Consider the following 12980-nt stretch of genomic DNA (forward strand, 5'->3'; position numbering starts at 1 on the left):
CAGGGATGAGCCGGGTGCCGGTGTGGGGCCGAGCCGGGTGCAGGGCTGAGCGGGATGCCAGTGTGAGGCTGAGCTGGGTGCAGGGCTGAGCCGGGTGCAGGGATGAGTCAGGTGCCGGTGTGGGGCCGAGCCGGGTGCCGGTGTGGGGCTGAGCCGGATGCGGGGCCGAGCCGGGTGCCGGTGTGGGGCCGAGCCGGGTGCAGGGCTGAGCAGGATGCCGGTGTGGGGCTGAGCCGGGTGTGGGGCTGAGCCGGGGGCAGGGATCAGCCGGGTGCCGGTGTGGGGCTGAGTGGGGTGTGGGGCTGAGTTGGATGCAGGTGCAGGGCTGGGTCAGATGTGGGTGCAGGGCCGAGCCGGGTGCGGGTGCGAGCGTGGGTGCCGACGCAGGTGCCTGCCCAGGTCTCACCCCCACTGCTCCCTGCAGTCGCAGCCGTCTATGACGTCACGCTGAATTTCCGTGGCAACAAGAACCCGTCTTTGCTGGGAATCCTCTATGGGAAGAAGTACGAGGCAGACATGTGTGTGAGGTGAGCACCCCTCCCCACGACCCCAGCCCCTGGCACTGGGCCCCTGGGTGCCCAGTGGAGGCAGCCTGCTCCCCGGAACTGCAGATGTGGGGCCAGACCTGAGAAGCACTCGCTGTCCTACAAGGTGAAGGAGTGGGTGTGGGGTGAAGGCAGACCCTTCTGGATGCTCTGAAGACAGGAGCAACCTCTCCTGCTGGAGGGACACAGAGGCTTTTTAAAAGGGGCTGAGCTTCGGCTTGGACAGTGACCAGGATTCCCATAGGCAGAAGGGTGAGCTGTCCCAGCCCAGGGCATCTGGCGTTCTTAATAAAAGGGGGTTTTGACTTTGACCCCAGCTCCAAGCCTAACTGTAGGCAGGCCCTCCAGGCCCTCCTCTTGCCTGGATCATCCCAGTTGAACTTGGCAGCCCCGCCCCTCCTGGTTCCTTCGAATGTGCAGGAAGGCAGGACCTTCCCTGGTGTGTGCACAAATCACGGGCCCTGTTAGCGCCGCTGCCTGTCTCACCAGCCAGCACTGAGTGTCCACCCCGGTCAGACTGGCCCCCAGGGCTCTCGGAGGGCCTCTCCATGTCAATCCTGAGCACATCTAAAACAGCAACCACACCCGCCCGGTTCCCCCCCTCCCCCCACGAATAATTTTGTGAATGTAAAGAATAAGCCAGAGGGCTTTCTCCTCCCGAAGTTTGCAGTGGATTGGCTCAGAGGAGGTGTAGATTCTCTTATTCCCTCCTGGGACGGGGAGAGAGCCCCGGGTCTTTGCCCTTAGATCTCAGGAACCAGTGGGGACCGGGTGGCTTATCTGGGGCCCTGGTGGTCCTGGTGGCCTCCAGCCCTGGCTATGGCTCTGACCAGAACACGTGCTGCGATCCAGGGCAGTGACAGCAGCGGTGGGCTCGGGGCCCGTCCTCACCCTTGCTGGCCCCTGGGCGGTCGGGGTGGCCCCGGGCTTGGTCTCAGCCGCCCCAGGTCCCAGCCGGGAGGTGGCAGAGCTGGGCGAGTCCTCCTGGTCCAGCTCCAGGCCAGTGCTCACGGCTACCCCACCGGGTTGCACTGCCCCTCCTCGCGGACAGTCACCCCTTGCAGGAGAAGACCTGTGCCTTACTCTGTTCATTGTCCCCTTTGTTGCAGAAAGCCTGGAATTATACTTTACCTAATCTTATTTTAACAGACAAGTTCTTAGAACGTCTAAAAGCTTCAGTGTGCTATTTTGTGATACTTACCTTTTGGGTATTTTGAAGGAAAGCAATATTCCAGAGAGTCCAAAACATGCTTATAATCAAACAAGACAAAGGTCTCGTGGGCCGATGGAGCTTTCCTCTTTTGAGTTCCTTTCCTGTTCCCTCCTGGTGCGGTTGCGCTGGGGGCAAGGCCAGGGGCACCCAGTGGGGGTGGCCTGAGGCTCCCTGCGTTCATCCGGCACTTGGGGCCAGCATCCTTAAAGGGGCTTCAGTCCACTCCGGGAGATAGATGCTCATATTTTTATTTGTTTTTTATCGTCCTTTTAAATTCTCATTTTATACTTTTCATACTGCATATAGCAGACCTACACTAGAACCTGGGTGTGGTGATCTACTACAGGGTATAGACCCAAAACCAGGGGAGGAGGCCGTCGTCCCTCAGGGCACACCCCTTCTGAACTTTGTCTCCTTACCGGTGGCACCCTGGTTCCCAAGACCTCTTGGGGTCCACAGAGTTAGAGCATTTTTGTTTACGAGGGGTTCCCCGTCTCCTTCGCTCCCTGTGAGTACAGAGCAGTTCCCAGAGGCTGCATGAACCAGCCGCGCTCCCGTGTCCGTTTTCATTTCAAATACGGTGAAGATCGACAGGTTATAACCCACATAAAGCACAGCTCTCCACTTTTGGAGACAGTACGGCTAGGATAAGTTCAAACACGGAGATTTTGGCAGGCTCCTTTCACTCTGGCCCGCCCGGCGGGCAGCCAAACGCGGAGACCCCCGCCGGGTCATTCCTGCTCCGGCGTGTCCCCGGCGCCCCCTGCTGGCGGCCTCGGGTACTGCGGCTGCCGTGGGGCGCCCTCTTACCCTGCGCTCAAGACTCCTGCGCTCCTGGGCGGGTGATCCCGCTGGTGATTAAGGTCATAAGCAAGTGTCACCGAAGTCAGCTATTTGTGAGTTAAGATTAAAGTTCTGAATCTCTATTGCTTTTCATATTTGGACCAAATAGATTTCCTTTGTGAAATACATAATCCTCTTTGCCTAATGGAAGACACTCTCAGTTTTGATTATTTCTGAAGAATGGACTATTAGGAAAGACCAAGACTCCTGCTGGAGCTCACAAATGCACACCCTTCTCAGTGGAGACGGGGGCATGGTCTGTTCCATTAAACTGCCCATGAGCCTGCCCCCCCCCACCCGTGAAAAGTGTTGGCTGTGCCTTGGAGAAGAACACACCTCCCTGCCCTCCCTCCGTGGCCCCCGCCGTCCCACGGGGCCCCAGGTGCTGGCTCCTCTGTGCTCCTGCTGAATGCCTTGGATGTATGTGTGGTTTTAGAACTTGAGAGTGAGGCCCGACCAGAGAAGGTGGGGCCGGCGAGTCCCCCCCGCCACCGCGCAGCGACTACTCCCCTGTTAGATGTCATCCCACGGGTAAGCCACTGTGCTTTCAATCTCCTTACCCAAACAGGAGATTTCCTCTGGAAGAGATCCCACTGGATGAGAAGGAAGCGGCTCAGTGGCTTCATAAACTTTACCAGGAGAAGGTAAAGGCACACGGCTCTCCCCTCCCCTGGGGGTCTCGGGAAGAGGATTCTGAGGGGCGGCACACGGGGCAGGCGGGGCATGCGTGTGGATTTCCGGAGACGGGATTCCCATGCGGCTCTCAAACACTTTCTGCCTTCCTTCCAGTGTCTTCAATTTTTCTTAACTTGTGAGAAATCAACACACTAGAGAAAAGTATAAAGGATGGCATGGTGCTTATACAACCGTGGCTGATCACATTTTACCACATTTGGTTCATCTTTTCGTGTAAAAACTGATAGATCCACAGCCTACACGTATCGTGTGTGTGTGTGTGATTTATAGAAGAGACACAGTCTAGGTGACAGGAAGAGATCCGTAGGCCAAGCACACCATTCCTTCTCCATTCCCCCACAGCACACCGTCCAAATGTGCCACCAGCTTGTTGTAGATATGCAAACATACAGGACACAATATCTTCATCTTCAGCATTGCGGGGGGCTTAGAGAATGACAAGATCCTTTCCACATACAACAAATATCCTTTTAAAGGCACTGGTGAGCTTTTAAGAAAATAAGGGTCAGAGAAGAAATTGGAGCTGAAAAGCAGGTCATGAGCCTATGAACCGGGAATGCCACACTTCTCCAAGTGGCATTTGCTGGTCCCCTTACCCTGGAGTCTTGAGTTTTAATACCTACCTGGAAACAGAAGAGAGGGTTTTGACCTCATTCCAGGTAGGAACTCACCTCGCATGATGAACTGAAAGAAACATACCTGCCAGCACAGGGAAATGACTTTGACACTCACCTTTCTCCTCTTGGTCTCAACAAGGTCTCCCTGATAACTCATAATCACAGGTCGGCCCTCAGAGGGACTTGGGGTTTGAATTTATCCTAACAATATTGTTCAGGGAGAACAAAGCCAAAATATCAACACAACAAGTGGTTCCAGGCAAACCATTCCAGAGTTCCTGAGAGAAGCATGTGCAGGGCCGGGGGAACACAGGTAAAATCCTACTGGAGATGAGCACGTAACCAGACCGCGAGCGCAGGGCTCACAGACAGACACAGAATAGAAGAGGCAAATTCTCCAAACACTTTAGCCAGTGGATCAACAGAGACTAAAATCAGTATGTTTGAAGTGGTTGAGCACAAAGAAGGAACTGAAAACAAAAGAGCAATACTGACAGAAAAAACACAGATTTGAGAAAAACCAAGTAGAATTTATAGGCAGCAAAAATCTAGGTATTGACAGTAAAATTGTAATTAGTAGATTAAATAGCAGATTTGATACAGCTGAAGAGAGAGTAAACTGGAAGATTGAGAAGAAATTACTCAGAGGTAGCACAGAGGAAGTGCAAACATAAAAGGAAATTTTTATAAGTTTTTAGAAGACATAGAGGCTAGACCCAGAGGTCCAATATGTAACTACTGGCAGGTCCAGAAAGAGACAAGAGTGGTGAAGAGCAGGTGTCACAGATGACAACTGTAGAGCTTCTGGAATTCATCAGGTTCAAGAAACACAAGTCTGGGGCAGGGTAAATAAAGAGAAATCCAACCCCCCCCCCCCCACAACTTAACAATGAAATTGCAGAACACAAAAGACAACGAGAAGATCTTAGAATAACCGGAGAGAAAAGACATACTTCCTTCGAGGGAATGATCATGAAGTTGGCATTAGACACATCTTACTATGTGTCAGGATCTCTTCTAAATGTCTTAACACACATTTTATCCCCCTATCTCGCACACACGCGCACCGACATACGCATACATTGTACGTGCATACACATACTAAAAATAGAGTAAACCCAGAGAGAACAGAACAAATAAAATAATAAAAATAGCATAAATCATTTTAACAGAAAGCAAAGCTACAAAAGAGTGAATCAGCTGTACCAAATGCTTTAAAAAAAATACTAATAAAATAGAAAGCCAGCAAGAGTGACCCGTTAGAAGAGTGATAGCGTTGATAGTAATGAGAAGGTAAGCCAACCAAGAGCAGAGGAGAGTAATATGAGTAGCATCACTAACTCTATGCTCATACATTTGAAAACTTCGGTAAAATGTATGATTTCCAAGAATATAACTCTCTCTGGAAGAAAAATAAAGCCTACGTGAAGAAGAAATGCAGCGTATGTGGTCAAGTAGATAGAAAGGCAGATGGATCTTGAACACACTAGGTTGCAAAGGAGAATCCGTCTCGGAATCCAGGGCAACACGTGAGAGTTTAAAACTCTTACACAATAGACATTTGTGAGCAACAGTATTGTTCAACACAAGAGGAAAAGTAATGTAACAGCGCGTTATTGGGAAATAGGACATTGTGTGTGTTCATTTGCGATGATTCAGTCACAATGAACAAACTGCATATCATCAGCAGAACCAGATCGTGGGGACATAATGTGCAAACACGCATCAGGCTCCGTGCAGAAGGCGGCGTGGCATGCAGGCCGTGCACGGACTTGTTCACTTCGCGGAATTGTTCTGAGTTGTGTCTCAAAGAGACCGCCAAGTTTGCATCCCGCAGCTGAGCGTGAGATGCCCCTCGTGAGTAGAGGGTCTGGATGGCCCCTGCCAGGCCAGATGCAGACCCTGCAGTGACCAGCCTCGGCGCTTTGATCCTGATGCAACAGACAGCTTCCGAGAGGCATTGACAGCTCCCGCCTTTGGTTATTTACCAGTTAACTCCAGTCGTAACCTGGAACCAGACCACAGAGCTTGTGCCTTGCGGTTTTCCCGTTCCGCAGATGTGGGAGCTGACTGGCAGGTGCTGGGGGGCGGGGGGGTGGCGTCCCGGGCCTCCTGGCCTCTTGCCCTCACTCCTGCTGCACACTCGCTGCATGGTCTGAACGGCGGGCAGTGGGGCGGTGCGGGACATGGGACAGGGTCCTGAATCCAGCGCTCTTCCTTCCTGGCCGTTCGTGTCTGGGCCACGGTGGCCGAGTGCCTGCCAGGCTTCAGGGAGGGGACACGGTGGATGCGGTTGGGGGGTCTGCAGCGGTGGTGGTGAGACCCTCTCTGCGGTTCCCAGCAGAGGCTGGCAAGGGGAAGGAGGAGGTGGGTCAGGTGAGGAGTCGGGAGAAGGAGAGAACGTGAGCTCTGAGAGCCAGCCCCATGGGATGGCCTCAGCCGGCCCGGGCCAAGCATCTCCTGTCCGTGAACGAGTCCGAGTGCCCCCGTGTGCCTCGGGTGAGCGCTGCTTCCCCGACACGCGAGGTACACACACGCTACACGCGTGTGTGCATACCAGCTACGCTTCCTGGCCTGGGTCCCAGTTCAGAAAGGCATGGAGCTGCCATCTGGAAGAAGCCACGGCCCCCAAACACACTGTGGCGGGTCCTCAGGACCATGGGCGAGCTGAGCTCACCTCCCTGACCCTCCCCAACACCTGCAAGCAGGATCCTGCCACCACTCCCGGGTGTAGACGTGGGGCCGAGCCAGCGGCATGTCGAGGCAGTGGGCTGGGGTGAGGGGCTCCCGGAGAGGCCCCCGGGAAGCAAGCGGTGCCCACAGGAAGGGATGCGGTGACAGGAGGCGGCCCGGCCCCAGGCACGGCTCTCGTGAGGTGTGCGTGCGTGTGCACCTTTTCCACCGGCGAAATGCTCTGGCAGCTCGTCTCCCTGCCCTCACCTGCTCCTTAGCCTCCGGAGACAGAGGAAGGGGAGCCGAGGTCGCTTTCCATGGGCAATGTAGCAGGTGCAGACGGCGGCGGGACTGGCGCCCGGGCCGCTGCCCCACCAGCCCACCCTCAGGAGGTAGCTGGAGGCCGCGGGGGCCCCCGCCAACACGCCAGGCCTGGGGGCAGCCGTGCCTGCCTGAGCCCGGCTTTCTTTGAGCTTCCACGAGGCTCCTGCCGTCCCCAGCCCATCGCACACAGGGTAGTTGCTTCACTGATGGGAATGTGGACGGGTGGAGTCGTTTCCATCGTCAGCGCTCGGCCCTCGCGGGAGAAGAGCATCTAAAGCCGCTTGTTCTCCCTCTTTCAGGACGCCTTGCAGGAGATGTACAACCAGAAGGGCGTGTTTCCGGGGCAGCAGTTCAAACCCCGCCGACGGCCGTGGACGCTCCTGAACTTCGTCTGCTGGGCCACGGTCCTCCTGTCTCCTCTCTTCAGTTGCGTCTTGGGTGTCTTTGCAAGTGGCTCGCCTCTCCTGATCCTGACGTTCCTGGGGTTCGTCGGGGCAGGTAACGCATGCGAATAACACAGCTCGAGCTGGGGGCCTTCCGTGCTCCAGCCACGGCGCCCGGCCCGGGGGCCGTCGGGGTGGCTGGCCTGTAGGGAGCAGGCTCCCCCTGGAGTCTTTCCGGCCTCTGTCCACTAAGCCATAGGGTCGTGTGGGCCGCAGCCACGTCCCGGGGCCGTCTCCCTACAAACTGACCGGCCGCCGGCTCTCAGGGCATCAGCATTGTGTGCTGCAGCTGGGCGGGCCCGTGTCTACGTGGTGGCGGTCTGAGGGCCTCTGAGGACATGGGCATTACTCGACAGCCCCCGCACACAGTCCTGGGCTCTCGGGACTCCCCCGGAACCTTCGCAGACGGACGGGCGCCCAGCCTGCCCCAGACACCTCGCAGGGCGCGGCAGCCCCACCAGGCCCATGGCCACCTCCTGCTCCCACCCCCGGAGCCCCCCAGACAGGCTGGCCCCTGCGGGGCGGGGGGAGCGGGGAGAGGGCTGGCCTGCCGTCCCCACGTGGGGGGGGGGGTCAGAGGCAAAAGGTCGGGACCCCCCCCATATCAGTTTTTCCAACTGGATGGCTAAGCGACCAGTCTAACCTTGCCTTTTTCCTATTTTAAAGCTTCCTTTGGAGTCCGCCGACTAATAGGAGTAACTGAAATAGAAAAAGGCTCTAGCTACGGAAACCAAGAATTTAAGAAAAAGGAATAATCACTGGCTGTGATTGCACATACATAACCTGACGGTGGTATCCAATTAACTCATTAAAAACAGAACAACACACAGAGATCGGAACAAAAGACCCTTAGAAACTATTTTTCGTACTAACTGGTGACTAATATTGACCAGTAAACCTTGAGCCAAGAGTGAAGCCGTCGGAGGCCCACAGACGAAGACTCCGGCTGCACCCCTGCACGGGGGGGTGAGAGTCCACCACGGAGCTGGGCGCGGGGGGCACGTGGGTGCGGGGGCGGGGGGTGGCCACTCCTGGGGTCACGGGTCCCGCCCCGATGTCATCTTGAGAGAACTCTGCCTGCCCGAGGGAGCCTGTGATGCTTTCTCTTCTTAAACTTAGATCCCATTTTTGTTTTTATCGGTTATTTTGGGAACGCACCCTGGCCCTTCGCCTCCTCCCCTCCCCCCAGCAAACCTTCCCCTGCTCTCCTGGGATGGAGGACTTGCAGGTCCCAGGCCCCCAAAGTGCCCACCTGTCCTGCCCAGCACCGCCCCTTCGCTCCGGCCGGTGGGGTGGGCGCACAGGGCGTCCTTGGGGGGACAAGCACACGCCGAGTGTCGGATGGATGGGTAGCCCCGTTTCACTGTCAGACCACGGCTTGCCCGTTTCCCCCCTAACCCCGTGTGTAAGTACCTTACATCTGTTTTTATAGTGAAGGGGCCCCTTCACCCGGTACCTGAAGCCCCCTGTCCCTCTTTCTCCCTGCGGCCTCCACGGGGCTGCACCCCTGCCCCCGGTGCCAGGAGAGGGCTGCCGTGCAGCCCACAGGACTCTTGGATGCTCGTTTAAAAGTATGTCACCACCAAACCTTGCTTCTGGAGGTGGTTGGAGACTGTTCACTTGGAGGTCGTTGGCTTCTAGAGGTTTCATTTTTACAGTTGGTCTATTGATGGCTTCCGCTCCCTGATGCAAAATAGAGGTGGTGAGCCTCCCCCGACTCCGCCAGCCTCCCTTTCCCAAGCAGGTGCCGGGGCCCCGGGGGTGGCCTGCCCCTGTGTGACAGGCGTCACCCCGGGGGCATGGGGGCACTGCTCCCCCCTGCTCCCCCCACCATGGGGTGTCTCCCCGTGACCTGACTTGGGCCCACAGCCCAGGGGAGCTGCGTGTTCCGCAGATGGAGGCGTGGGGCTGGGGTTGCTGGGCTGGTGGAGGGAGGGGCATGGGGGGCCCCCCAGCAGCCAGCTCCTGGGCCTCAGCTCAAGCATCCCGCCGCACGCCCCGCCTGCATTGTACTTCCTTCCTAAACCTCAGGCGTGTTGTTTGCAAGTCACACTCCCCTCGCCCTGTTTAGCCAGGGAAGGAAAACTAGCAGGTGTTAGCTCTGGTACCCTGTAATCAGCATTCCGAAGAGAGGCAGGCTGAATTTTCTAGGAGAGGAGGTGGAGGCAAGAGGGATGGGAACAATAGAAACTAAACTGGACAAATAACTATGCATCAGCCCTCGGTCTGTGTTCTGGGAGGATTTCTCGAGAGCTCACACGCTCTTTAGGAGGACACTGCTGGATTCTGTGCGGTCGCCGTGGGGCAGGGCGTGACGGAGCACAGCCCCGCGAGGCTGCAGGGCTGAGGCAGGACCGCCCCCCCACCCCCTCGCAGCTCAGACCCCGCGCTGCAGGGAGGCGCTGCCTTAGGTTCTTTCCCTTCACCTGGCGCGCTGCTTCCCTGTCCCCGTCTCTGTGTGTCACTAACTCACTAGCACCTGGGATGTTGTGGAGCAGCCGCGGGGCACCGCCGCGCAGACGCCTCACCTACTAACTAAACAAGACACAGTTTAGATCTTCCACCTGTTAACTCCTAGCTCTCGTTGCCCGGAGCCTGGGGACCCCTGTGCGCCAGGGGAGTCCGCCCGGAGTTGCTGAGCGAGCCGCGCGGACTCCCGTTCGCACGGAGACCCAGGCCAGTGCAGGTTTTAAATCTCAGTGATTCCCTTCCGATCTAACAGATGAGCTTGTGCACTTGATGCCAAGACCTTGAGAGCAATAAAATCTACACCATGAATGTTTGGGGGTTTTTGTTTGTTTTTGGAGGGGGATGGAGTTGCTTTTCATCCACTTCAGAAGGAAAAGGAAGAGGGGAACTCCTTTAATTTTGGAAAATAAATCAGAATAGTGCTTTTCTCTTTATACCCTACAACTGAGCTTCCTCTGTTGCTGACGTCATGTCCAAGTTAAGGCCGAATGCTTGGACTGTGCGGGCTGGCCGCGGTTGGGGTGCACTCAGGCCCCGAGCCCTGGGCGTCCCCCGCGGGCACCCCACAGGCTGAGCTCGGAGCCTGGGGGCTGCTGGTGGCTCCTCCCTCGGCTCAGACCCACGCCCGGCTCTCGGGCACCTTCCACGCACGCGCCTCGGCCCTGCCCAGCGAGTGCAGTTCGGGTCGTGGTCACTACCCATGTGTCCAGCTGCGGAGAGGACCCCAGCTTGTTTACTCCCGCTCTGGGGAGTTCCAGGGGCTTCTAAGGTGCCTGTGGCAGCTACCGGCACCTGGGGACCCTGATAGCAGTGTAAGTGACCATCCCTGCTGCATGGGGGCCAGGAGGCGCTGGGGAAGGGCCTAGCTAGTCAGAAAGAAAGCGTGTCCTCGTTTGTGATTAATCCAAAGGAAGAAGTGGCCCTGGCCACCCAGGGCTTGGCAGCATGGCCCTCCCTGAGGTGTCCCTACAGTCCCTGTCCCCAAGAGGCACAGAGTCTAGTCGAAGAGATGAGTTCTGAATATACAAACCACTAAATAGTAACATAAAACAACCATGTAAGCAACACTTGGTCGTCGACAACGCAGGTACGGTCGCTGGTCCATCTTGAATCTCCACCTGTCTGTCCCTCTGCCCCCCCTCTGTGCCCCAAGGCATAAGAACCTTTTCTTCCACTCGTTTAGTTACTGAGCATCACAGCTGAGCTGAGCAGAGTGGAATATGCAGTTCGAGAGCAGTCTCCAGGCTGTCCTTGCCCACGCGGCCACTGCTGGGGTCAGACTTGGGGTGAAGGATAAGTCCCTCTCTGCATGTTGCTTTGTCTCTGCTGAGACGCTTACAGGACAAGCCGCACAGTCTTTCCAGCCCGCTGATTTTCGGCCGAACTGTTCAGCCTTGTGCATAAGCTGACGCTTCCAAGTTCTCACCGATACCTGCATGCTCTCCCTAGCACGTGGCGCTCCGAGTCCCATGGTGTCATGTGGCTTCTAACCCTTCCGCAGTGTAACCAGGCTTAAGGTGACAACGGTGGGCCTGGCGTGCCCACCCGCTTCCTCTCTGGACACAGTACGTCCGCGGCCCAGGTGCCTGCCCCTTTCTCTAGCGAGTGAGCTCCTGCAGGAGAGCGAGAGCCTCGGTGAGCGCCTGGGCCGTGGGGCAGCCGGGGCGCACCGGACGTTCGGGGTCCGCATCCTCGTCTGTCAGGGCCGGGACACCCCGGCACAGGGACGGGCCAGGGGCAGAAGATGTCACACCGTGTTCTGCTTGGCTGAGGGGTGGACACATGTGAACTCAGTTTTACCACGAGCATTTGCCGCGGTCCAATTCCATGAAATTGGTGGCATTCCCATAAGCTGCTCGGGTACGTAAAGGACAAGACCACTTTTAGGGGACCCAGGAGTTGGCCAGAGGAGCGGGCACCAGTCAGCCCTGTCAGCAGCTGGATATTCTTTTCAAAGACAATTGAATTGCTTAACATTTTTGTGCTCTGTAATGACACGTCCACCTGGAGTTTTCTTTTCTCATAAACTTTTCCGTTTCTTAACTTTCTGTTGCAAAAGTGATGGGACAGACGTCGAACTGTGAATGAGGCCCTGAAATGCACTAAGCCGTGTTAAATTAAACCTGAGCTACTTGATGCCATGAAGAAATGCATCTGATCTGCTTGTATTTATTGTCTCAGACCTGTAAGATTTGTACGTTGTGACAATCAAATGTGACTCGCCTAAATGCCGGGAAATTCCACTGGCTTCTTAACCATAAAGACCACCCACAAGTACTGTAACTGTAAATGAGCATCTCTCTCTCTCTGGAAAACCACGCAAACCCCCGACTCGGTGCGTGCGACAGACGTCGGGGTTCTTTTCTATTACTGATGATTGGTCCTATCTGACTGTTGGCCAGTTTCAAAGTGATGAATTCTATACAGGGTGCAAATGTATTATATGGATGTTTCCTTTTGTACACTTCATTTTTACAAGTTTTGCTACTCACGAGCTTTATGTAGTCGAGGATAGCGGTATTTTTGGCCAATGGGAGCCTGTGGGGGTGGGGTGGGGATGGGCAAGCTACCTGAGATTTTACCAGCCTGCGTCCCAAACAACCGGCCGCGTTTGCCACGCTCTGTGGACCTCACTGTACGTGGGCGTGTGTGAGCCTGCCCGAGTGGTGGTACTTTCTAGATAAAATGCTGCAGGCGCCACGTGTGCCTCTCAACATTGCTGCTGTCACAGAGAGGGAGGAGACATCCATAAGCGTTGTCTCCGGTGTGCGCGGGTCCCCCTGGGGAGGCGGCGGACGCCCGGGCCACCCACCCGCACTGACCGCCCCCGCGGGGGGCCGCTCTAGCTGGGGCCGTCCTGCTGGGTGCGCTTCCCACGCTTCTCCATTTCATGTAAGATGCTTTAGGAAAAGGGGAAATCGGAAAGGAGAGTGACCATCTGGCGAGGGCAAAGGAGAGAATCAGCTGGGGCACAAAGTGCTCAGTGACCCTCTGCCTAAACATGGGTCTTAAAAGCCATCAAGGACAAAAAGGTTTTCCAAAGTAGGCATGTATATATCAAAAACTATTTTTTTGTAACAACAAATTCATTCTGTGGAGAAAATCGAGGAACAATTTTTCTTCTTTATAAAGAAAAGAACTCTTGTTAGAACCAAGA

General features: G+C 55.9%; 1 protein-coding gene across 6 annotated transcripts in view; it reads left to right on the forward strand.

Moving 5' to 3' along the window:
* Positions 1 to 8185, forward strand: part of AGPAT3 (1-acylglycerol-3-phosphate O-acyltransferase 3) — an 81373-nt gene extending 73188 nt beyond the window's left edge. For all 6 annotated transcript variants that reach the window (XM_027583537.1, XM_027583540.1, XM_027583538.1 and 3 more), the window contains 4 exons: positions 425 to 527; positions 3170 to 3245; positions 7211 to 7409; positions 8021 to 8185. In XM_027583537.1, coding sequence (XP_027439338.1) covers positions 425 to 527; positions 3170 to 3245; positions 7211 to 7409; positions 8021 to 8109 — 467 coding nt within the window. In that variant the 3' untranslated portion in view covers positions 8110 to 8185. The remainder of the gene's footprint in view (positions 1 to 424; positions 528 to 3169; positions 3246 to 7210; positions 7410 to 8020) is intronic.
* The last annotated feature ends 4795 nt before the right edge of the window (positions 8186 to 12980 follow it).

This window comes from Zalophus californianus, chromosome 1 (genome assembly GCF_009762305.2).
Source record: "Zalophus californianus isolate mZalCal1 chromosome 1, mZalCal1.pri.v2, whole genome shotgun sequence".
Taxonomy (NCBI): Eukaryota; Metazoa; Chordata; class Mammalia; order Carnivora; family Otariidae; genus Zalophus; species Zalophus californianus.